Here is a 25,639-nt window from a genome sequence, read left to right as displayed (position 1 = left end):
AATGAAGGAGCAGATTGAAACTTGATGGAACAGCTGAGCTGAAACAGCAGCAGGTGAATGTCTCATCCTGCAGCCTGTTCCAAGAGAAGGAGGAAAAAAAAAAGAGACAAAAGTGAACTTTTGTTTTTTGGGCAGATACTTCAAGAAGACAACTGCCAACTTGCATATAAATACACAGTACATCACAGTGGTATAGTGTTCACATGGAATTTCATTAAAAAAAGAAATTATTATCAACATTTCAATAAATACTTGAGGAGACCTCTCCATTGTAATTTCTGCAATAATTCAAGTTCCAGATATGAGGGGGGAGAAAAAAGGGAACACTTATGCAAATCTATAGCCCATGCTAAGTCAAATAAATTAAGAGAGGTTTTGTACTTCATTAGCATCCCAGTTCAATGGAAATTAGCAAGGAGGGATGCAGGAAATCTAGGGCTTGCACCTCATCTAAAAACCTCAGCATCTTATCAGCGATAGTTTTGATAACTTAAAAAGTTCTTCATAAGAAAATTTAAAATATTTTCAGTTAAAATAATACCAGTGTTGTAGGTTCCTCCTCTTTTTTTTTTTTTTTTCCAGCAAAACCCATAAATGTATCATGCAGCATGAGTGCAGGACTGTGGGCTGACCCTGGCTGGATGCCAGGTGCCCACCAACGCTGCTCTATAACTCTCCTTGCTCAGCTGGACAGGCAAGAGGAAATACAAGGAAAGGCTCCTGGGTTGAGATGAGGACAGGGAGAGATCACTCACCCATTACTGTCACAGGCTGCAAGGGAATCTCAGCTCCAGTGCCTGGATCTCATCCCGGCGCCTTCTGCACTGACCTGGGTGTGGACAGGGCTGTTTCTCTCACATATCCTCAACTCCTCTCTTCTCTGCAATAATTACTTCTGCACAGTAACATTTTTTTCATTCTAAATGTTACCACAGAGTAGTTACCAGCAACTCTGGTAGGCTCAGCCTTGGCCAGTGGCAGATTGGCACTGGAGCTGTCTGGCATTGGCTCTGTCAGGCACAGGGAAGCTGTTACTGGTTTCCCACAGAAGCCATCCCAGTAATCAGCCCCACCACTATGAAAACCTGGCCATACAAACCAAATACAAGGCCATAAGCAGCAGAAGTCATTTCATGATAAGGTAATGATTCTGTGAGCTTCAGTGGGGTAAGCAACTGAACAAAATTAAGCTATTCTAAATTCTGATAGTTCACTCAATGTAATTTGTCTGAAAGGTTAAACAGGATGCTAACATGGACTTGGTATGCCACAAAATGAAGAGGGAAATAAAGTAAACATTATGTTTGTCTTTAAAATTCAGTGGGGCTTCTTCACTATCTAAAATACTGTTCAAGTCTGGGAGCTGAGTTCTAATTTATAGCTGTAGCAACCTCTCTGCTTTACCTGTGAATTACCTTAAAAGTGCATGGTAGAGCTTAGCTGCTCATCAGGCAAATGTCTGCTTCTACTAAGAAAATCAGCCATAATAAAAGGCAGACAGCATTTGCTAGATGCAAAAAGGCCTCTGCAATTATCACTTAATTGTCCTTCATGGGCCAGTTCAGGGAGTCTCATACTTTCCCCTTAAGGTTGCTCCCTTCTTCAGCACTTTTCTTAACTGTCTACTTAATTAGTCTTCCTTCCTGGGCTTAATTGTGAATTTGTTTTGATTAATTAGCCTCAGAGCTCACTTGGCACTAACTGAAATATAGGAGAAGTGCTCAGTTTCTTCACTGAATAGGCTACTGCATCCTAGGGGAGCCCCCTCTTTGTCAGCAATAAAATTTCAAGTCCAGATAGTGTTTGAAAAAAACTTTTTTGTAATTAACTTTCAATTCTTGTAATTACCCCCACTGTACTACAACACAAAAGTGTTGCTAACATAAAGAAAGGATAAAATTCATTAATTTCAGACCTCTTCTTAGGTGGTTTATACATCACGCTCATTAGCTGAACCCTGTAGTTTTAGATAAGATGACATAATGTTCTTAAATGCAGGTGATCAGATCACTACTAGAATCCCAAACCAGGAGTGTGGGTTACCAGCAGAGACAGCTGTGTCTCTGTGGCACCAACACCAGAACACCTTTTCCATATCAATCTTTTCAAAGCTATTGAGCTTCACTGAAAATGCTTTGCATAATCTAGACCAGTCAGTCTTTGAGCACTACCATAGGGTTCTTCATTACATTCACACCTCTCATCACTCCCTTCCCCTCCCTCTTTTTACAGCACATGGACTCCAGAAGACACCCTCACAGCGTTACCATGCATCTGCCATCTTGATCAATTCTCATTTCAGATACTGTTACTGAAAACACAGGAAAAGGCATCTTTAAACACCATCACAGTGAAAAAATTTAATAAGCTAATGAAATAATGTGTGGTAACAGCTACCATATCCATTTAATAAACTTCCTAAATATTTGTCAAGAGTACTGGAATTCTTCAGTTTTCAAATTTAAAAGTCCTTACCTATCAAGCTGAAAAGAGAAATAAAAAAATCTTATTCTAGACATTAATAATTATTTCTGTCAACACTTTTAGACTTGCATCTCAACAGTCAAGCTGACAAAGTAAACACTTTGTTTCTTCCAGCTCCTTGTTTCAATCACTGTTGCTCTTGTGCTCCAAACAGGACTGCAGGAGTGCAAAGTACCTGTGGTTTTACAACCCTTGGTGTTGTACCTTTACTTGGGCACAGAAGCTCAAATGAAGCAGATCAGAACAGGAGCTTTATGAGTGGGCTTAAAAACACAGAACAGCTCTGCAGACAAACCTTTTAACAGATTTGTTTCTAATAATCTGCAGCCCACTGTTCTGACTGACAATCAACCATGTTTTCATCTTAGAACTGGACCATAGGACTCACTTTGGTTGTCAAATCCTAACTAAAGCTCATCCATGCAACCCGAAAAGTTTGCCTTTGAGATCTCATCTGACTATATTTGTGAACATCTGTGAAGTGACAGGATTCTGACAAGGAAATGTTCAGTTACAACAGCTGTCAATACATTAAAAGAGGCATGGCCCATGCTCTTCAGTTAGATGCATCACCTGCAATCAATCACCACTTAAAGTAAATTCTGTATTACAAAAGACATCATGCAGAGTCTATACAGCAGTAGAAATACAAGAAATATTCCTTCATGCTGAAATGCCTTTTCAACTGTTATGAAATGAGGAAATAGCTCTTTAGGTTTATTGCATTCCCCAAATGTTAATTTAAAATCATCTGCAGATAACCAATTTAGTTGTGCACTCGCAAAATAGAAGAAGCTGTACATGTGCCTCAAGTTTGTTTTATTGGTCCTGTTTATTTTGTCTGTAATTACTCAGCTTACAATCTCCTATTTTAGGTTTACAGAGCTGTACAAATATGGATGTGCATACACATCTGACTGCTCTGCAATCACTCTTCTGCTAATTTAAGCTTCAAAAAGCTTTGTTTAGTAAAACAGGAACAGCTTTCTAACTAAATGAAACTACAAAAAGATGGATTTGCAAAAGAGCCTACTAACCAGTAATTTTTTTGAAGGGAGCCACAGCCTTCAAAGCTGTGGCTTTTTATTATGATATGACTTCTCAGTTAAGCCTCTTAAAAGAAGCCCCTGGATGTTACCATAGTACCTGCTATAGAATGCATGAACCTATTAACATAAAGCTTTTGTTTCCAGCTCTCTCAATTACTGCTGATAGAAAGCAATGAATTAAAATACTGAAAAACAGGGATAGCCACTAGGATATCAGTATGTATCCTCCAGGAACAGTAAGTGTATCCCACATTTTGTCTTTTTCAAGACAAAGATCCCAACTTCACAACAGGTAACACTGGTTAATCAACTTCAGCCTAGCTCCACAAACACCTGACTAAACCACAGTAGCCAGTGGAAGTGAGGTAACTCAGCAGAGCAGAAAATAGGCTGGCAAAAAGAATCCCAGGTATGCAGGTAGAACACTAACTTCTCACATTTCAAAAAAAGGCTTATTTCTTTGCAATATCCTATTTGGCCTGCTGTACACAAAAATGTAGGAAGCAGGAACCAAAACAAGACCAGGCAGAGGTGAAACATCAGCTGCTGCTTCTGACTAGCAACTGATTATTGACTGACCCACTGTAGAACTCAGCAGCCATAGGAGTCCTGGCAATCAGAAGATTCTCCTGCACCTCCTCACACTATATTTAGGCTAATGACACAGCAGCAAATTTCTAACAAGTGCCAAGTTGAAGAAAAAAATTTGAAACGCAATCCAGATCAACGGCGAACAACCCAGGTCCTGCTGTGTACTAATGTTTTAAAGAACAATTTTGTGCAAGTAGCTGCAACAAGTAGCAACCTTCAGTAGTTAAGTCTTACAGTGAATGGCAGCTGAGGTACATCTCCTTGCAAGAAAATTCAACTAAATTTATCGCCACCTGTAACACACTGTTTTTCCTGCTTTTCAAAAACCAGACCCTAATGAGCACAGAGGCCAGTGAAGGACTAAGAGCTGTGCTTGAAGCCCCATCTACTGACAAAAAATAGAATTGTTGCTAAACCAGAGCAATATTCCAGAAAACATCCCTTAATGAACCTGACATCGCTTCTTAAAAAAAGCAAACCACAAAATATTCAGATGTAGTCCAGCTACAAAATGTTCTCTGCAAACTGCACAGGACATTTCTCTCGAGAAACCAACCAGCCAGAGAGCAACAAAACCATCCAGCCTAAGAAGTGACATACTCTACCAAATCTGCCCTGTTCTCCTTGAAACTCCCAGCCACAGAATTAGGAAAACACCAACAGGCATGCTGACCTGAAATCTGCATTTGAACATCTGCACTTTCCAGCCTGTGTCAGGAAAATGTCTGCACACATTAAATCTGCTTTAGAAAGCATCCTGAAGAACTTCTTTCTTTTGATTCAGAAGAAAACCCCCTCACGATCTTGTTGCCAAGTTGCAGGGGGCAAAGACACATCTGTGCCTGATGCGATGACACTGTCATCACTTCTCATCCCAGCCCACCAAATGGAACACATCCATGGCAAGTAACAGCCTGCTGAGTTCTGCCACAGCATCCACCCACACTCTGCTTTAGGACCACGAGCCCTGTAGTCCATACACCTAAGTTACCTACACTAACCCCTTAAGTAACCACCCTTCTGCTACTCAATCTGCAGACAAGCAACACAGAAAAGAATCTGCAGGGCATTTTTGTTCAGAACTCCCTGGCTATTAACACAACTGAAAAGTTTTCTTGTTCTCATCTTTAACTGGAACCAATTTGCTGCTGGGATCAGAGACCATCACATCCATGGCCTGACTGCTGAGAGACCTGCTTCGGTTAGAAGCAGTCTTAGGTTTAATCCTAGCCCTGTACTTTTTCCAAGTGGCAAAGTTCCAGATCTCTGTAGGCCTGAGGAGCTGAAAGACTTAAAAACTAAACGTTTTAGTGGGTGGGATCCCCTCAAGCAGTGAGACAGCATGTGTGCCCATCTGGTAGCTGGTTTGGCTCCAGCACAGGAAGGACATTATTTGAATCTTGCTGACCTTGAAGACACCAACCCAAGCCCAAAATTTAGAAGAGCTGCCAACATCAAATGTATAGCTAGTGATATAAATTATTTTTTTTCTTTTTAACTCTTAAACTACTTACAAAAGTTGAGGCTGGAAAAGAAAAGGACTTTCTGTATAGTCTGAACTCTGACAGTAAACAGTTTGTTTCAAGACAGAACTAAATAGCAATAGGCATGTTCCTGTTTCATCTTCTCAGAGTTACGTGTGCCTTAGCTATGAATGAAGACAGCACACAACTCCTACCAAGTATTTCCACTGTCAGTCTATATAAGCACTAACCACAGGAACTACTGCTCGAAAGAGAATGATAGAAAGTATTAGCTCAAATTCTCCAATCCAAAGGATCTTACACAGAGGCATGGAAATCTTGATGTCCAAGACCTTTCACAGACACAGGAAATTAGCTGACAGCTGAAAGGCAATTCCTCCTTCCTACTTTAATGTATCCTCTAGATTTAGCATAAGGATCATGGCCAAGACTGGTTACAAGGTTAGTGCTCAATCCTCAAGTCCTTAAGAGTTCACGATTCCAATTCAATTTTCCTTATCTCCTTCTCCTCAAGGATAGCAGTGACCAGAGAGAGAAAGCAGCATATGAGAATAGCTGTAGTTTATCCTTATCTTCAGCCAGAAGGAACCTCGAAGAGCTTGGGAGACAAATGCTATGTATACCATCTGCTGTCTAGACTTGGCTTCTGGAGTATACGGTATAATTACAGCTTTCCCAAAGGTCCTCATTATTATCCAGGAACACAGCAAGCAAATCAAAAGGAGATATTAAAGTAATACATTTGGCAATGACCTATCACTGTTACACAAAATAAAGCTATCAACAATGTTCAGAGCTAATCAGGCCATAGCTTCCACACAAAAGACACAACTGATAAGCTCCTACTTAAGAGCTCCTATTTTCCTATTCAGATTGGAGGCACTAATCATCCAGCTGCCAGACAAGGAAGGGTTGCCTGTCGTTAACATATGAGGAGGCAGCTGGACCCCAGCACAGCAGCCTTGCAGCAGCCCATCTCCTAGACAACAATTACTGGAATGCAAACAGCAGGTTTGTCATTTAAACAGAGATTATTCTAAGCAGGTTGTACCAGGCAGTCGTTAAGACTATCTATCAGATGTTGGCTGAGGGTGCCAACGTTTTTTCAAGTGCTAAGCATCTTTAGGGAGATTAAGCATATTGATACAATTTAGAACAACAAATACACCCACACATTTCATACTTATATCTTTCTGTCACTGGATGGCACAAGAACAGTAAGCGATGCAGAGCAAGGCCCTTCAGTATGCCATTTCAGTTTGACAACAAACTACCAACATTCTTCTGGGTTTTTTCCCTCAACTCTTCTTATGTTGATTTCAGCTGCTCTGTATTCATTTGTAATGTTAGGGTGGGCCTGCTCAAACATTTTTGTATGTAAAAAGGACTTCAGAACATACAAAAATTTGACAAGTGTTTAAGCAAACTTCTTTGCGGAAAGTTCTTCACCTGTCTTTGAGTTGTGTGAAGAGAAGAACACTTTCTTCATTCAGAAGATTACGTATATTATATCCATTTCCTACAAAGAAAAACAGAGTAAGTTTTCCTTAGCATCCACTGGCAATTTTTGAAGTCCTCTCCTGTCTTCAGCCAAATATAGTTCCATTTTATATATTGTAACAGAAGGAATATTAGCTCTTAATTTAGGATGCCACTCTTACAGGCAGGTCAGTGCATTTCAAAGAGATGACAAGGAATACACCTAATGTAATTTACTTTCATCTATGCTTAGAAGATTTTTACTGAGAAGAATGTTACAGGCATGAGCTCTCAGCTCTCAAAACCCACAATAAAACTTTAAGGTGACTGAATTTACTTAATTCCTACAGAAACTATCAATAAAAACTGCACATGGAAACATATCTGCAGATCTGCACTTGAGATTTGCACACTAACATGACCACAAAATAGAATTATCTAATAGGCCCTGAACACTGGGAATGAAAAACATCCTCACACTCATATACAGCTGCACAATGAATTACAGGGATCACCTGCCACACTGCATTGCCCCTCCGGCCATACTGAGACTGGCCATCAGAAAGCAGGGAAGAATGAAGTGTAGATCCTTATGGTCACACAAAACTTTCAGCATTTTATATAATCTGCTTTCCCAAAAAGCAGATGACAAAACTGTCTCTGCAGATCCACTAGACTTTTAACATTGTAACACCAAAAAACAGCTTCAAAGCATCAAGCATTAACTGAGCAATGATTGTTCAGTCAGGACACTGTGCTGAAAAGTTAACAGGGAAAAAATGGGCTAATTCTTCATTTTCTAAAGATAAGCCTCTTCATAAGAAAGCTGTACAAAAGCTCTCTACAGCTTCATGAACAGCCTGCCTTAACACTACTATGAAATCTCCAGATTAGTGTCTTAACCCACTGATGAACAGCCTCCCATATGGAATTCATGCCACTTTTATATCAGAATATACAAAATCAGGTCTTTAAATTCTCAAGAAAACATATGAAGTTACAGCCTATTCAACAAGATAGTTTGAACCTTCTATATACAAGCACAAAGCACAAAATATGGTGAACTGATCCAAATGGATTTTCACAATTTTACACAGGAAAAAATCAGCAAGCATATGGTGACAGAAACAATTATATTAATTACTAGTAGCATTAGGCTGTCTGTGATGTTTCCTCAACATTACAGCTAGTGACAGAACCAGAATCCCAAGGGAAATTTACTCCTAGAACTTGGTAGTGTCATCAAAACTTTGAGGCCAACTCACATAAACAAGAGGTATGTGTATCCCTGCATTCAACCATTAGATCATTAACCCGTGTCCAGTCTTGTGTCCCATTCCATTCTTCCTCACCCTGTACTGTCCCATTCTCTATTCAGTCACTCTGATTTTGATTCCTAGCACGCTGCTTTAGTCTCCTGCACCTCGCAACAAATGGGTTTCAGACACACACACACACACTCACCTGCTGGAACATAGAAGCAGTCCCCTGCAGTCAGGTAATACGATGTGTTATGTAATGTCACTATAACTTTGCCATGGATAATATGGAAAGCCTTAATGGAAGCCAAAGGGTTCTAAGGTTAGCACAATTTAAGGAAGATATCCAACAAAACACTTGCACACACATAACAAAGATAAAAACCCAAATCAGCCAGCAGAGCTGCAATCTCTTTTCCCCATACTGATGAAAAATAAGATGCACAACTCAAAAGGGGGATGGGGTCCATCCAGTTTTATTTTTCTGTGATTTCTATCTTGTCTGCAAGATTCACAAAGTAGGAGCACATGGACATACAGATTTAATACAGAGCAAAGCAGGGCAATGTGCATGCAAAGAACTTTCAGCAAACAGTTAATTAATGTTCATTTGTTTTGGGGGGCAGGGAGGACCTCTCAACTTCATATGTTATTTCCAACCACCCCAACAGATCTTCTGTTTACAAAGTCCATTTCATAAAAATTTTTTAAAAGCACACTTACTATTGTATCCATGTCGACAAATTGGTGCCCCTTTTCTTTATATGGCTTCAGAATCAATCTACCAGTTGCAAAAAGAGATGTATTCAAACTTTTTTGTATTTCTACTGCTTCATCTTTGAAGAAGTAAGTGCGACTGTCTCCAGTGTTTATACAATCTACAAAAAATATCCAGGAGATTAACATTAATGCTACCACATAATTAGTCTTGTTCCACGCTCAGTGCAATACATATTGTTTCAGTGCAACACCTCCAAAAGCTAGACTCAACATTCAGCTGAAAAATTAGGACACTTCTTATGTCTCCCTCAGAACTTTCTCCAGAAGAGAAATGAGTATTTTTTTATGCCCAATGTGGCATGAACATTTTTTTTTATCATAAGTCTACACAATTCAGGAAGTCCCTTGGTCACATCCATTCAACTCACCTAGATGCACTTCATTATTTGTTACTGGGTCCAGTACAATGGCTGGCTTAGATGCATCACCTAGGCTGTGGTCCAAATTTACAGGTATCTCTTCTCTATCTGAGGAGACAAAGAAAACAAAAAAAGACCAAAAAAGTAATCAATATAGATTTCAAAAAGTTAATAACTGAACCGCAACTTTTCCATAATTCTGATGTCACTCATTAAATACTTGAATTTCCTTTAATAAGTGACTAAATAGACTGAATACTCTTCCTTCAAATAAAGAAAACCATCCATAACAATTCTTTGAAAATGTCTTTTTCATTGAAATAATTTCTGTGTATAAATGAACACTCTCTAAATCCTAAGGAATTTCCTGGGGAAATGCCAACTATTTATCCTATGCTATTAAAAACAGTATTTATTCAAAACTAAACTCTGTGTTTTGAGAGAAGTGTTTTTCTAGCAACAGATGCCGAGAGACTATGAAATACATGATGAAATGTGAAGAACAGGTGGTTTTGCTCAACCTATTGTTGACAGACATCAGGGGACTTAAGAGAGAAAGTGTTCAAAGATAAGCACATGTCCAATTTTCCTTTTCTCAAGAAATAACATTACAGGAATCTCACTCTGAGTTGTAAATCTAAGAACTACTGCTATAATAAAAAGGACTTTTCCAGAGAAAGAAATATCCTAAGAATTGATGACAACACTATGCTTTTCAAACAGAAAAGAGATGCTTTAGAATGTTCACGGCAGAATAAATACCCCAAAGCTCTCTTGCAGAATTCTCTTAAGCAGACAATTTAACTCTACAGTGCACAGGAAATTTCTTTAAACAGAGACAGAAGAAGCATGCTAAAGGCAAGCTATAGCACTTTGTAGGCACTCACTGCAGCTTAAATACTCTTACAGTAAGACAGTTGGGGAGGAAGAAAGTTACTGTGTTTGAACAGCTTTGTTCCAACATAACTTCTCTCTATAAAAAGAAGCAGCAACAGGTACAACTCTATAGCTATAAAAACAGAATTTTTATTGTATCAATAACATTTAAGAATTTGTGCTAGAAATTTTACTTGGCTGACAGGCCTTACATGCATCACTAAGACTCAAGGATGTGAGTGAAAGACTATTTCTGAGGATGAATGTCTGTCACAGAGGAAATCAATCACTTCTGGAAGACAGTTCAAAGCACTTGAAGCAACCAATAGTTCTTGTAAGATACAGTATGAACAGTCACTACCAGCTCAGGTTCTCATGGGCTGCAAGTGATTTATATTACAATATAAACTGTACTTGGATCAAATATTGATCTATACCAGGGTCCTGTCTCCTATCAGGGGCCCAAAGCAGGTACTCCTTCCATTCCTCAAAATGCCATAATAATATACTCAATATAATATATTCAATGGAATACTTTCCAACTTTCCACCTCTTACCTGGAGCCCCCACACTTTATTTAGAGCTACTAAATTACATTTAATTATTAGCTCTAATATTTAGAGCTACACTCCTATTAATGTATCTGGTCCTTGCCTTGAAACTACATAAATATTTTTACACACAATATTCTGGGCAGGAAGTACACAGTGAGAATGGCCACCTTATTTTGCTGAATAACCCAGTTCTCATTGTCTTCCTTCCACACCTTCTAGTTCTTGTGTTTAAAAAAAACAAGAAGAAAACCCCAACAAGACCATTTACTTCTATTTCCCTTCTCCATGTCACTCATGATTTCTGAGGTGTTTTAGACCTCTTCCTTACAGACCTCCATAGTACTTTCTTCAGGGCTGAGGAGAATTCACTACAGAAGTCCTTCTAGGCTTTCCCTAAACCTCCTCTAGTCCTACTACTTTCTTTTCGAGGTAAGGAATAAAACTTAAATGAAACACATATAAAATCAGAAACAGTGATTGTTTTCTTCCTTATTTCTCTGATTATTATGTCAGTCCTGATTAGTTTACTACTAGAACCATACAGCATTTTCCATGTTTGTTAGCACATGTTTTAGTAGTTCTATAACTTGACAGAGAAATGTTTCAGCTTCAAGCAAAAGTTGTAGACAATCCCCATAAAGAACGGCTCTTTAGCATTACAACATCTTCCAGAGAGCGTGGCAAAAATAATTTGGCTTTTGGACTTTGACTCTCTTTTCTGAGCACTACGTATATATTTATTATATACTGGCCAGAGAGTCTCTGTTTGCTTAAAAATACATTTATTGCCCACTTTTAACCATTTTATGCACTGTTCTTAAAGCTTTCTCTCTTCACCTACCATGTTGTGATTTTATATTTAAACTACAACAGCTTGAAGCCCTACTAACACTCTCTGCTGCATTTTTAGATGTATGACAGGCATCAGTAAAATGGCTACAAGTTTTTATACCTTAACCGTGCAGACTAGCATCATGATCTGAACATAAAATGAATACAGTTTAGTCTCTTCAGCCCCTGCTTTAAAGGCACAGCAGCACTTCTGGGTATGTCTAGCATTTCTTCCTTTCTTACGCTGAAAAGTGAACAATTTTACTACGACAATGTACAGCATTGCAATAGATCCAGTAGGAGCAGGTTTTTCCTCATCAGATCATATTAATAAATTATGGTATAAAATTATTTTCACCCAGAGAGACAATTGAGTGTTTACAGGAGAAAAATCTTAGAGCAGTAGAGCATTTGATTAAAGAGACTTTTTAAAGTATCCAAATGAAAAAAGTCTTTGTTCCTACTTGTTTTATCTGTTTTCTGCTTCGGACAATCCTTCCTCCTTTTACTCTTCCTAGGAGATTCTGTTTCTGGATGCACTAGTCCACTCATCACAAGCCCTCCTGAAACAAAAGGAAGTTAAACGAAGTCCACTAACTCACAGTAAATCTAAAAGAATGCAAACTTGCACAACTAACCAGCATTTCAACTGAGAATAGACTTCCTTGATGCTGAACTTTTCAGATCACTTTAGAAAGCCAGAACAAACAAAAAACTTTTCAACATTAAGTACTCTGGAAGTGCAATGCAACTTGAGACATTTTGAAAATGAGTTGATCAAATTTCAAAGAACATTTCAGAAAGCCATGACGTGCAAATAATTTTTTAAGACAAAATATCACTTTTATGGACACAAAAAATACTATTTTTGAGTGAACTAATTAATTAGGAAAGGACTAAACTAGGCTGAATTATCAGTAAAAAAATCCTGAGAACAAGATCTATTTTCTAACTTAGGGTATTTTACACTGAGACTATAAAATGTTATAGTATCTGCTCTCAAAAAGAATCCTCACACAAAAAGAAATGCTCCAATGATTGATCCAGTAGATTGTTTCTTTTTCCAGTATCATATGCAATCTCTGACATAAAAAACCCACTAATACAGAGAAACTGTTCTGTTCTTCCCTCAACAGTGAAGGTAAAAGTACTTAACATGCTCTGCTGATATTATTTTCAGCTGACACAGGAGTGTCAGAAGAGCAGAAAACTACATGGTAAGTAACTGGAGACCACAAATAATCTTTTGTTTAAAAGTTACCCAGTAGTAAGCATCTCAAGGCTTGCACAGCACGAGATCAACTCGGATTTTTCTTTTGTGCTTTATCAGAAGGAAGCAAATATTCGTATTTTGGAACTAATACCTGAAGGCTCCACAGAATAGTTTATGCGCTCGCCTCTCCAGTATTCCAGAGGTTTCATCCGTATCCTTTTTGTCCGACGAACATTAGGTGTGTTGGAAGGCATAACTGATTTGAAGGATGAAGTCATTAAGTATGAAAGAAAAATTCAGAGACAAAAAATAACAAGTATTCTTTCTTGTTCTGTACCACATGTGGGTCAGCCCTTCCCAGCCAATATTTTTATCACATTGCTATCACAAGAAAACAGAATTCAAGTATCACCAAATGCCTTCTTTTGCATAAATCAGTATTTCACCCTCCTTCTTCTTCAACAATCACTACCCTGACTTAACATTAGATTTCCTTCTATATATCTTAGTGACCCACTGATACACAGACATTAGGAGCTCAAGGACAGCAAACATGCTACACCTGTGAAGATAAAGTTCTCGACAAAGACTAAGAATCTTGTCTGAATCTGGGGGATTTCACCAGTAACTATGAAAAGGCACTGCCTCAGTTATGGGAAGGGGAGGGTAACAGAGACTGCCTAAGTACATCCTTCTCTTCCAGATTCAGAAGTCCTGTTCCCAGGGTCCAGAAGAGCAACACTTTTGTGAAAAGAAACTCCACACATTTCCAGGATTTCTCAGATAAATGCTGAAGACTGTTCACAGTCTCAACTTTCAAGTTGTGTAAGCTGCCATATATGAATACAGTATCATATTTTAAGAAGAGTAAAAGCCCTTTAAGATCTCAAAGCAAATTAATAAAGAATATTTAAATGTTAAAAATGGTAAATACGAAACAGTTGCTGAAACAGTTTTTGAAGGTAGACAACTAAAGTGTTGTGCATAAAGTAATAATGAAGCCAATAAAAAGCACCAACAATGTAAAACAGACGAGAGTGGGACTACAACTGACTGCCTGCCCATTGTTCCATCCTATCCAGACTCAGACCACCACAGAAGGCAGGTTATTTGCACCCTCAATTTTACTGCATAAAACCAATTCAAACTCTTACTGCTCTCACTGTACAGTAAGAGTTTGTCCTGACTCAGTTTTTTAGGAATACATTCAGGGGTACAAAAGCCCAGATAGTCCTTTGTTCCAGTTTAAGCTGTTATTCTGTTTCTACACCATAAAATTACTTGAAGGAACCAGAGGTCTGAGACTCTGCTATGAGAAACTCAGAGTCAAACCAGCAAGGAAACCTTGTCTGGCTGTGTAGAGGGTCAAAGGGGGCACCTGTCAGGGCACCAGAGCCACCCACTGTAAAGGGGTCTCAGTCCCAGGACTTTAAGTGTGTGGTGGTGGGAGTGTGACTGCCAGAGTGGCACCAGGATGGTCAGATCTGAAAGTTTCCTTAACACAATACCATGAAAAACCGAAGTGTGGCAGTTAAAAAGATAATTGTTGAATGGAGCAACAAAAAAAGAAACACTAGAAGTTTTAAAAAGTAATTTTCAAATTAAGAGATGGGCTGAAGGCCTGAAGAAGTAACAAACCCTATCTGTAAATGCTTATGAAGAAATGAACCCATTTCAAGGTGTTTGTCTGTGTGTCCTTCAGCAACATTTACATCCAGTTGAAAATGCATCTGCATTTAGACACTTATGACATGTTAAAATACTCTTACCTATTTTATGCTTTGCTATTTCATCTGACATCAGGTGTCTTAATTTGCAATTCAAGTCTTCAGAATTATCTGAAAACACATTCAAAAATCCCATCACCAAAGGCATTTATTATTCCTGACTTTTATTCAATATGCCGACTAGAAGCAACCAAAAGTAACACAAACAGAAGTCCCAAGGACAGTGCTTCCACCAATACCTCTTGCTATAAACATATATGAAATCCAGTGTACATAAACAGTATCTGTAATTAGCTTTAAACAGAGTAAAATTAAAAATTACTTGAAAACTATACATTCAAGTAAATACTCCTCAGACCTATCCTTCTTGATAAAGTGAACATTGACAAATTATAAACTATACACATAATATTATTGATCAAAGTGCAAGGTCATTCAGATTTATACCACTGAAATCTAACTTCAGAACAAATTTTTTGCCAGAACATACACAAAACTAGGTATCTAAAAAAAGCATTGCGTGGACTAATAACATTCACATCTGACTCTGAAGCACAAATGAAAAGACTTCGTATCTCCAGGGCTCATGTTCATTATGACAACATGTGAAACTTGTGCAGTGAAATTTAAAACTGAAACAAAACAAATAATAATAACCCTCCCCACACAAAAGCCCCCAAACATAAAACCAAACAACAAACAAAAAAACCCCTAACACAACAAAGCAAACAACCCTCCCCAAAAAAAACCAAAAAAAAACCCACCAAAAAAACCAAAAAACAAAAAAAAAAAAAAAACAAAAAAAAAACAAAAACAAAAAAAAAACAAAAACGAACAAAAAAAAAACCCCAAACAACTCCACCCCCCAAAAAACACCAAACCAAAGTATTCTTTGGGGAACAGGCCATGACCCCATCAGTGCTGTAATTTGGCTCAGGTTTACCTGAAGTGACTGCATATGGGACCATCACATAGCATCAAACTGGTACAAACTGAGCCTGAAAATGTTGTTCAAAGTATTTTATAAAGAATAACTTTATCCTGGTATGCATGATGCCAAAACATGGAGGGCTGTGTCCTCCCAAAGCTAACCACATAAAGCTGGCATGCTGTACCATACACTTGGACAGAAATGTAACCACAGCCAATAAAATCTGCATTTCTTCTTTTGCACAAGCTGAATACAACAGAAATTACTGAGCTGTCAGTCACAGTTTATAAGAAGCTTATGCATAAAATGCAATGAATTACAAAGTTCAAACAATACCTGAAGATACACCGACCAGCTCAGGAGATTTAGTGCTGGAAGTAAGTCTATCTTCTAGAACAGGCCCACTGCAAAGGGAAAAAAATACACCTGCTTGAACATGTCAAAGGAACATTACAGCACTACCAAGAATAGTGAATTTAAGTTTTTTTAGATCATGTGGGCTGGGCTCTATTTTGCTTTTAAACAAATCTATACTAATTAGACACTGAAGCAAATGACTCCTCCCTAGAAATCGAAGTACATGAACTACTCCCCTACTTGGTCATCAGGCAGACAATTAGTGTTCACACCTCCTCCCTAAAGAGGTTTCCTAAACTTTTTTCTTTTTTATCCATTCCAGAACAGACCTTCTCCCCCCACTCTGTAGCATTACCTTACAATTTTCCATATACCATAATTATAAAAGTGCTTTAAAGAGTTGTTTTGCATACTCTAAGAAAAGGACAGTAAAATAATATGGAGTATGTCATGAAACCTCCCCCATAAAATGGCAACAATTTACACATATAACTCCAACAATCAAGCCACTTGTAACAGAACTTCTCCTACAGACTTAGAATCAGCACCCTTGACCTTCCTTCTTCCCCCATTTGAGGCTGTGCTTCACTGCTTTTACTGTGCCAGTGAAGTCCAGCTGTTATCCACCCCAACTCCAAAAGGTGCATCTAAATTACCTAGGTTAGCAAATCTACACTGCAAATTTGTCCAAGTCAGTCTGTAGTAGGTTCCCCTTAGAAATACAGCCCCCAACATCTTCAGTACAATGACTGCATAAGAATTTAATAAATTGACAGACTGCCACTCCTGTTTGCTTTGTGATTAACTTTCCCTCTCATGAAAGAGGAAGATACATGCCTATGTACATGCACAAAGAGTTTGGATTGTAGATAAGAGTTCTATACCCTACTTGACATCAATTTTATTAGTGCAGCTGTCATTAGTTCTAGGAGCACTGATCTTTCTGTACAAAAATTACACACTAATGTGGAAGCAAGCCTCAAAGGAAAGAAATCCCCAAAGGCAAGAAGCTTATTATGACCCCCTATTCATGACAGGAAGAAAAATTGTATTACTTTATTAAGTGTATTAGCACAGTATTTAAAGCCCTCAAGCAGGAATCACAATCCTGTCCTACTCAGTGTTTCACCAGTAGGGCACAGAACACAGCAGCTGCACCCCAGCCTCAGGGGAACTCCGTGGGGCAGAAGCAGGATTAAAGTAACATTTTTCAGACAACTCGGGAAATTACCTTGGGCAACTCTCAACCTTCTCAAAGGAATCCCTAGAAAAGAAAAGAATATTCTTATTATATTTGGTGTTAAGTAAACTTAATTAAAGGAACCTGTAGGCCAATAATTTTATGTCGTGAAGAAAACTATAAAAAAGACATTAAAAAAAATTAAAAAGCAGTGCAAAGACCAATGATTATAAACTAGGTTTTATACCACTTGAACTTAGTCTTTAGATTGACAAAAAAAATATAGCTGAAGAATTAAATGCTGTATTTTCTAAATTTATTTTTAAAAAGTAACAAACTTGACAGTGAAGTTATTCCATGGGTGGTGGGGTTGTGTTAAACTAGATCTGCTCTGCAAGTCTCACAAGACTTCAACTACAACAAGTTTCCTCATGCAGGAGACACTAAGTATGGCACCAGCTTTGAGAAAAGCATGTTGATTAAACTGCTTGGTTTCTCTATTAACTATTCAACCAGCCTCAAACTACCACATACCTGAACTGGGCCATCACTGCTTAAAAGCTGACAAGATACATTTGATTATCTACCAAGTTATACACCACATTTGTAAACAATCACACAAAAGGCTTACTGTGATCCATGCTACCTGTTATGTTTTCTTTTGTTACTTTTTATTTTCACATCTGGTAACATCTCTTTTTTCCTTGCCATGTCCTGTACGGAAGAGCTGTCAGAATCTGTTTGAGACTCAGGGCTTTCAGGGCTTGAGCGAAGAGCTTTATTCGTTCTGTGTGGAGTCTTTGTGGTTATCTTCCCTAAAGATTTGGCAGACCATTTCTTTCCATGATTCTTCACACTCTCCACAGGATGCTGGAGCGCTTTTAGAGGAGTTCTGTTCTTGGCACCACCAGGTGACTCTGGTGTGTGTAACATATTTCTAGGCTTTTCAGCCTTAGACAACTTCTGAATCACAGGAGTCTCCTTCTCATGCAAAGATGTGGTACACACTTCATTCCGTTCCAAAGGCTCCCTTTCAAGCTCTTCTTCACCAGATTCACTGTCAGAACTCTCCTCTTTTTGTAACTGAGGTTTGTTATTGCTACTTTTCTGGACAGATATTTTAAGCTTTTTCCTCGGAGTTACTGTCCTTCTCTTAGCTACTTTGACTTTTGGAAGTTTCTGATTAGCAGTTTGTTTCTTCTTAACTAAATGTTTAGAAGCTTTAGAAGCCAACCACAGATTCTTGGAAGACCTGAGAGACTTCTTCAGTGACACAGTCTGCTCTTTCTGATGCCCAGATGAGGGCATAGGCAAATCCTCACTTGGCATCCTTGTTTCACACTGCTCCTCATCAGGTGGTTCCGCTTCCAATCCAGCCCATGACAACATCAGTTCTTCAGCTTCTGGTTTCCATGATGTGTTCTTTTTCTGGTTTGGAGAGTCTTGTCTAAGTGCATCCTTTTTAGTCTTTCCTGTCAATACACAAAATATTTGGACATTGATACCTTTTCCCATTAAACCTGAAGATATATGTTGACATCTGCATGCACAAAAAAACCCCAAAGAATCAAAATGGGGAAAAATAATAAAAAAAAGAGGTATCACAAAACCAGTTTTAGAACCACTGGCTAAAAGAAGGCTTTCATTAAAGTATAGTCTACAATAAACTTTTTGGTGCACTTCCAGTATTTCCTAATAAAAAAAGGGGCAGAAATGTTACATTCAGTCTGCTTTCCAGTTTTCAGTGTTTCATGCTACAAAACCCTTCACAAATAACTCCTAAAAATCAATCCCCTTTCTGTCCAAATAACTGCCTTTCTATGGCGAGAGGAACAAAAGCTTGTTGGGTACCTCCTTGCTATGACTCTTCATACAAAAAGGCAACACTGCTAATTTAATTGTTAATGATCTAACAGGAAAGGCAAAGGATGTGGTGAAAAAAGTGAAGACACTGTCTCACTGCCTTTCTGTCTCACCCAAATCTAACTGCGTAACTGAAACACCAAAGAAGGAATCTATTGATGTCTATCATCTACTTTGTTATAATTTTCTTATAAAACACCAGAAAATAATCCAGTGATGTGACCTGTAAGGAAAAGTCTGAAGAGCTGTTAACTTACCCACACAAGTACTCTTTCGACTTTCAGATTTAAGGACACTTTCTTCACTATTAGAGATTGGATCTGACACTGACGTTTCTTTGAAGTCAAAAGCTCCAACATCCAGATGATCCTCTTCCTGTTTACTAAGTGCTTTAACCTGTTCTTTTCTGTTCTTGACTTTCTTATTCCGTGTCTTTTCCTTTTCAGAGGGCTGAGGTTTAGAAATGGGAGCTGCAGAGCCATCATTTTTTGATTTTTTGTTCTTAGTAGGTATTGAAAACCAAGAAGTAAAAGATGCATCACCTGACTCATCAATTAAAAATTCACATTCATCTTCTATTTCTTGATATTTCACAGGACAAGGTGATGGTGGTGATATGGAAGTTGAATATCTAAAGAATGGAGGGAAAAAACATTCATATCAATCAGGATGGGGGGGAAATTGACTTTCAGTCTTCCAAATCTAGAGGTAACTCCCCACACCTAGACACAGCACAGAATGTTCCTCAAAAGAATTATTATAAAGCTCATCCATCATATGTTCCACATTCAGCCTCCATACAAACCTCTGTACAAGTGTTCTTGTTGCTACAGCTGCTAAGACAGCTGAAGAGAAAGTCTTCTCTGTCTGGGCGGATGATGCAGTAACACGTTCTGTTCCTTGCACAGGAACAACCTGCTCATCTCTCCCAGGCTGAGCTCCTTCCAAATTTTCCACTTCTCCATGGCTCTTTGCTGCAGCTGGCGTACTCCAGTTATCAAAATGAAATCTATGAATGAGAAACAGCATTCAAATATGCTGCTATAAATCCTGAGTGCACAATAAAGTATTGTGAGGATGAACAGATGCTCCTGCTGACAGCATCTCACTTCCTATGAATGAGCTTCCCTCTGGAAACTTGCTGCAACACTGGTTAGCAGTAGTGCTTTCCAGTATAGAAGCAAGTGCCCACAGGCAACATGGAGTCAGCATGTGACTCTTGATCAAAGTAAAGGCTGCTCAGCAAGACAAATTCCTAATTTTAGGAGGATGTGCTTGAGAAATTGTGAGGTTTCCTAGACTGTAGGTGCACTGTCTTTCCAATCTCATTCCATCAAAGGGAGTCAATGGGATCAGTGTCAGTCCATCTTTATGATCTACCCCAGAGATTCAGACCACTAGGAAAGCAGAACTGTGGCCAGGACACTGGCCAGTGCTGCAGTTCAGCTTCAAGTCTTCCAACAAGGAGATAACAATCACAACTGAAGTTATTTTACTTTGAATAAAGCAAAGCGAGAGGAACAATGACTGCTCATTTCTGCTTTAACAAATGTTGTTAACTTTTAAAGTCAATGCTGTCAACAGGATTCACTGAAGAAGTCTAGACGATCTGAGAAGGTGATACTTTGGTGCACTTTCCTGGAAAAAAGAGTTTAAATTTATTTTGACAGGCTTCCTTCACTTGGGTATTGCACTTTTTATCACCATAATATTAAATAAAATATAATTCTGCCCTTTCTAAACCCAGATATAGAACTTCCTAAAAACCTTTCAATTATTTTTTATGAGTTCACAATCCAAACTCAATTTCCCCTGAGGTGGGGGGCACACCTGGAATATGACACCACAACCATGGTCAGCTCTACTTACTTAACTACAGGAGAACTTTTCGCTTCCTCCACAGGCAAAGGTGATCCAACAGACCTACGATCATTCTCAGGGTCCAATGGCACAGCTGGATGCTGGAACGGTGCTTCAACATCTTTTAAAGTATCTTTTTTTTCACTTTTAGACACAGGAGACTCTGTCTTTTCAGAAGTAGCTACATAATCAGGTGTTGCAGGCTTCAAGTGTGATTCACATGACTGTCCTGCCATATATATAGAGCAAGTTTAATTCTTTTATTTAAAACCGTACAAAATCTCAAGAAATAGTTACTTTAAAAACCTTAATTAGCATCAGTGCGACCAACCTCTGCTGCTGACTGGTTTTAGCAGTGGTGCAGGTGAGGGTTCTGCAGACTCACAGGCTCCTTTCACAGAGCTGGCTGACCCTGCCTTGTGCTGTCATAGTTGGTAACAAATAATGAGACAAAGTAAAATACTTGATAAAGCAACAGTATTTTAACAGGAATATACATTTCTATAGAACATGAATACAATTTATGTTCTTCCCTTAATTCACACTCATTCAAATCACAGTTCCATTTCACCTAAGCACTTCAACTTTCTATGGTGTAAAACTCTCTAAAAGTAACTGTAAATTTCAAACAACATGTAAAACAGTGTGCACAGTAAAAATCTATATGCAGCTTTAACCTCGAGATTAGACATCTGGCTAATCTCAAGGTAAACCACTTATTATTGTCATTAGAATGAATACATTTAAACTATTTAATTACCCTGTATTAGGACAGGCTGAGGTTAAGCAAGAATTGATTTGAGATTATATTCTAACATCAGACTAAATTAAACAAATACCATTATAATGTTGCCTCTTCTAAACCCTGCCATTAACAGAATATCTACTTAAAAGAAAAAAGTAAAATCAAAATATTAAAACTAAATATACAGTCTAGATTACTGGCATCATCCTCTCAGGCAGCACATTAACAAGGCCTTCACCTTGTTTCCACTCATCAACAATGTTACAGACATATATGAAGTTATTGTACAGATACCTACCAGGAGTTATCCAGCTGCTTTTCTACATGAATCCCCTTTAAATTTTACTGCCCATCTGATAGCTAAGAACTGTGCTCATATACTTGGCAAAGTGACCACAACCAACTCCAGTGGAGTCCAAGACAGCCATACCCACCACCGGTAATAAGGCAGCGTGCTTCAGCCTCAGACCATGAGAAAATTAACTGGACAAAAAGCTGAAGAAGCTTTCTTTAGTAAAAACCCAAGGAAGAAAGCTATTAAATAATTCTACTTATAGAATTTTTACTATTAGAGCACAACAAACTACAAAAACCCACACATTTTCAACAACTATCATGGATCATTAAATTGTAGCCGACATACTTTTACAGGTGCTTATAGACAACTAAATGCTACAGAACTGAACTTGTACCCACATGAACCTGTATCCAGTGCTACACTATGACACTGACAGAACTTAGCCTTTGTCTCTGGATTGACGTCCTCTTCTCATCATCCAAAAGAAAGGTTGAGCAATTTGGAGAGTTTCTTGCAAGATCACTGCTGCAACCTATGAAGAAAAAACCAGTAAATATGGGAATCTTGGAATTGTCCAGGTTTTATTTATTTTAACAAGTTCTAAGGCTCACTAAGGTCATGTAAATCCAAACAAGAAAGGAATCAGATGCTTGAGAAAGAGATTATAAGACGGCTAAGACACAGTTTTTAAAATCTGAGAAGGGGCTGTTCTTAGAAACCCTGAGAAATACTATTTTTATCCATTTTATCCCCATTTTTTATTTCTATATACTTACCACTAAATATAACACAAGGAATAAAATAATTATTTCTTTTATCAGCAAATCAAGCAAAACACCAAATAAGAGCTTACTTTCAAAGCAATCCTGTATGAGTTTCAGTACATTTTGACCTGGCCGTAGATCAATCTTATTTCTAGAAAGAAGAGGGAAAAATATTTTCAATCAAAAATGCCAAATGCTCTTATCCCAAATATTAAAGAATATTAAAGAAGCAAAGTTTTACTTCTAAATATTTTAGGTTATTACTTCTTCTAGTTCAAACTTTAATATATTTTTACCTACCATTTCCATGCATAGATATCTGCAAAGAAATTTGTCTAAGTAGGAATTCCAGGAAAAAAAGCCTCACTGCTACAGATTATAAAAATGAAGGATTCTCTCTACATTATAGAAAACATGTAACTACTGCAACAGCCCTGAGGTAAATGAGCTTTAGGCTGACTAGTCTCACTCAAATAAGTAATTTTTTAATAAATCAGACCTGGAACTATGCTGCCTGCACAGTGATGCAGTCTCAGCAGACCTAGAACCAGGCCTGAGGTTTCCTATCCATAAGCAAGTGACCAGCTCAAATGAAAAGGGAAGATGTGAGTGATTCACCAGCCAGACAGTGCTGATCAAAACCAAAACAACACTAGAAAAGCCATGGAGTTTTACTCCCATAATGATCATGATATACCTTTAAAAACAGCTAAATGTGTACATTTGGTAAGCGCATGAAATGCATTTCCAGAAATGGATTTCAGCAACAAAAACTTCACAGACACAAACACACATGTAAAGAACATCACAGCACTGCAAATGCTCAAACCCATCTCTAACATTTACCAGCAAGGTCCAAACATGCTGGAACTCTGCCTGGGCTTCATTTTTTTCTCTACCCCTTAAAAGGCAACATGTTTGCACAGAAAACTGCTTCCCTACTGGGGCAGCCCAGTTAGGGGTGCCTTAGGGACAGCCACACCACAATCTGCTGCCTCAGCAAGGAAAACCTCGGAGCCTTGTCCCCCCACAGAGCTTGCTCCTCTTACCACTAAGAAATACAAGAAATTTGGGAAACATCATATGATCAGTTTAATAAGGTACATCAAGTAGTTTTGACATGTAGCTCTAAGATAAAAATCAAGGCAAGTTTTCCAGAATCTAAGAATAGGTGTTTAAATGCAAATTACCCTCCTCCATGGCAGAATCTTGCTCTGTAGTCTCTTTTAAAACGATTCTGTGAAGAAATAAGAATCAATTTTTACCAAGCATGATGACACTCGATAGAAAAACAAGTTAGCAGATCTCGAGGATTCTTGAAGTAGTGGGAGAGGGGGAGTTATTGCAGCACTGTTTTTCTTAGACTGCCACAGTGCCTCTTCATACAATTGAAACCCAAGTATAACCAGTCATTCAAACAGCAGACAGGACCCCAGCCATTTACCACAACTAGAGCAGTAATAATTCAAGCAGCAGCACATCCTCTGTGTAACCAAATAAGGCTGCTGACCTGGGAACCAGCAATGGTTGTAGAGGATAAAATGGGAATGAAGGGCAAGAAAAATTCTACAGCAAAGCAGAGTGCAGCTCTTCACAAATGTGACAGGAAAATCTCAAAAAAATGTTAATGTTTAGCTGAAAAACAACTATAACCTCTTCCTGATTCATGTAAATTTAGAATATTTAGCAATATCTAATCCTAACACAAGAGAATTCTGCATGTTGTTCGGAAGTTTGCCACATGACGGTACTTTGCATTTCATTGCGATTCCCCTTTGGATATTACTTCCGGTATCAAAAATAATCACTCTATATGGATAGATTTCACTGCAAATTTTCATCATCGGCAAAAGGAGGATACAAGTGACACGGGAAAACAACTGACCACAAGCCATCACTTCAGAAACCATACGAAGCACACTCCGCCGTCAGTCCGGCACTCGAACAAAAACTTAAACCCCCTTCGCTTCGCAGCAGAGCGCACCATAATGCACTGGCAAGTGACCTCGCGCACTAAAGGAATTAAAAATTCTGTCAAGGACCTAAAAGAGCCTTTAACAGTTCATTTATTATTGTGTTCGAGTCGCGCTACACATGAACAATTTTAAAACTTAGGCACGATTCTAGCGTGGCTGCACAAGCGTCCTGCTCTGGATGTGCCCGCCCTCCCGTGGAAGTCGGCTCTCCAGAGGCAGCCTGAGGGGAACGGGGTCCGGCCCAGACAGCGGCGCGCTGAGGGGAACGCGGCTCCCGACAGCCCAGCCCTCCGAGCACAAATGTCGGTGCCACCCGCCCGGACCCGGAGCGAGCGCGGAACCCCAAAGCCAGCCTCGCTCTCCTCAGGGCGGCCCCGTCCCTCCCCTCAGGAGCGCGCCCAGGGCCGCGCCTCTGCGCAACGGACGGGCCCGGCCGCCGCCCACAACAAACCAGACAGACAGACAGACAGAGACACACACGCAGACAGCGACGCAGACATACAGAGACACCGAGCCCTGCCGCTGCCGCGCTCTCTCACCAAGGTCTCCGCCATCCCGGACCGGGGCCGGCGCGCGCGCGCGCCCCCAGCGCCGCCTTCAAACCTCGCGCGCCTTTGCCGGCGGGCGCGCGCACGGCCGGTAGGCGGCAGCGCCCCGGCCACGCCCCCCCGGCACCGTCCCATTGGTCGGCGGCTGCCGCGCGCCCGGCAGGGCAGCTCATTTAGGCGCGCGCGGCTGTTGCGCCTGCGCAGAAGGAGCTGCTGCGCCCGTCCGGTCCGCCTTTTTCTGAGGGGACGGGCGCGGGATTCTTCCCGTTCTTTTATTGCGCCCGTGGGAAACGCCAGTTCAAACCTTCGGGTTTCCAAGCGCTACAAAGCATCCCTTGTCACCACGCGGCGTTGCAATTTTTTCTTTAAAATTCTACTGAAGAACTCAACAACGAGCAAAAAACAACTACTGCTTGAGAACGTAAGGTCGC

At 39.3% G+C, this 25,639-nt stretch overlaps 1 protein-coding gene across 1 annotated transcript in view; it reads right to left on the bottom strand.

Moving 5' to 3' along the window:
• The window catches only part of CENPC (centromere protein C), a 200,740-nt gene extending 176,069 nt beyond the window's left edge, over nucleotides 1-24,671 (bottom strand). The window contains exons 1-18 of the mRNA XM_064419265.1: nucleotides 24,597-24,671; nucleotides 23,875-23,930; nucleotides 22,774-22,835; nucleotides 22,355-22,452; nucleotides 21,209-21,299; nucleotides 20,887-21,106; nucleotides 19,823-20,026; nucleotides 19,275-19,648; nucleotides 17,801-18,626; nucleotides 17,206-17,238; nucleotides 15,954-16,021; nucleotides 14,729-14,797; nucleotides 13,111-13,215; nucleotides 12,211-12,309; nucleotides 9,495-9,593; nucleotides 9,070-9,224; nucleotides 8,552-8,642; nucleotides 7,058-7,127 (exon numbers count right to left, since the gene is read on the bottom strand). Coding sequence (XP_064275335.1) covers nucleotides 7,058-7,127; nucleotides 8,552-8,642; nucleotides 9,070-9,224; nucleotides 9,495-9,593; nucleotides 12,211-12,309; nucleotides 13,111-13,215; nucleotides 14,729-14,797; nucleotides 15,954-16,021; nucleotides 17,206-17,238; nucleotides 17,801-18,626; nucleotides 19,275-19,648; nucleotides 19,823-20,026; nucleotides 20,887-21,106; nucleotides 21,209-21,299; nucleotides 22,355-22,452; nucleotides 22,774-22,835; nucleotides 23,875-23,930; nucleotides 24,597-24,671 — 2,795 coding nt within the window. The remainder of the gene's footprint in view (nucleotides 1-7,057; nucleotides 7,128-8,551; nucleotides 8,643-9,069; nucleotides 9,225-9,494; nucleotides 9,594-12,210; nucleotides 12,310-13,110; nucleotides 13,216-14,728; nucleotides 14,798-15,953; nucleotides 16,022-17,205; nucleotides 17,239-17,800; nucleotides 18,627-19,274; nucleotides 19,649-19,822; nucleotides 20,027-20,886; nucleotides 21,107-21,208; nucleotides 21,300-22,354; nucleotides 22,453-22,773; nucleotides 22,836-23,874; nucleotides 23,931-24,596) is intronic.
• Nucleotides 24,672-25,639: the final 968 nt, after the last annotated feature.

This window comes from Passer domesticus, chromosome 4, assembly GCF_036417665.1.
Source record: "Passer domesticus isolate bPasDom1 chromosome 4, bPasDom1.hap1, whole genome shotgun sequence".
NCBI lineage: Eukaryota > Metazoa > Chordata > Aves > Passeriformes > Passeridae > Passer > Passer domesticus.
Note: the sequence above shows the minus strand (reverse complement) of the source record. Positions and strands in the feature narration are given on the sequence as shown.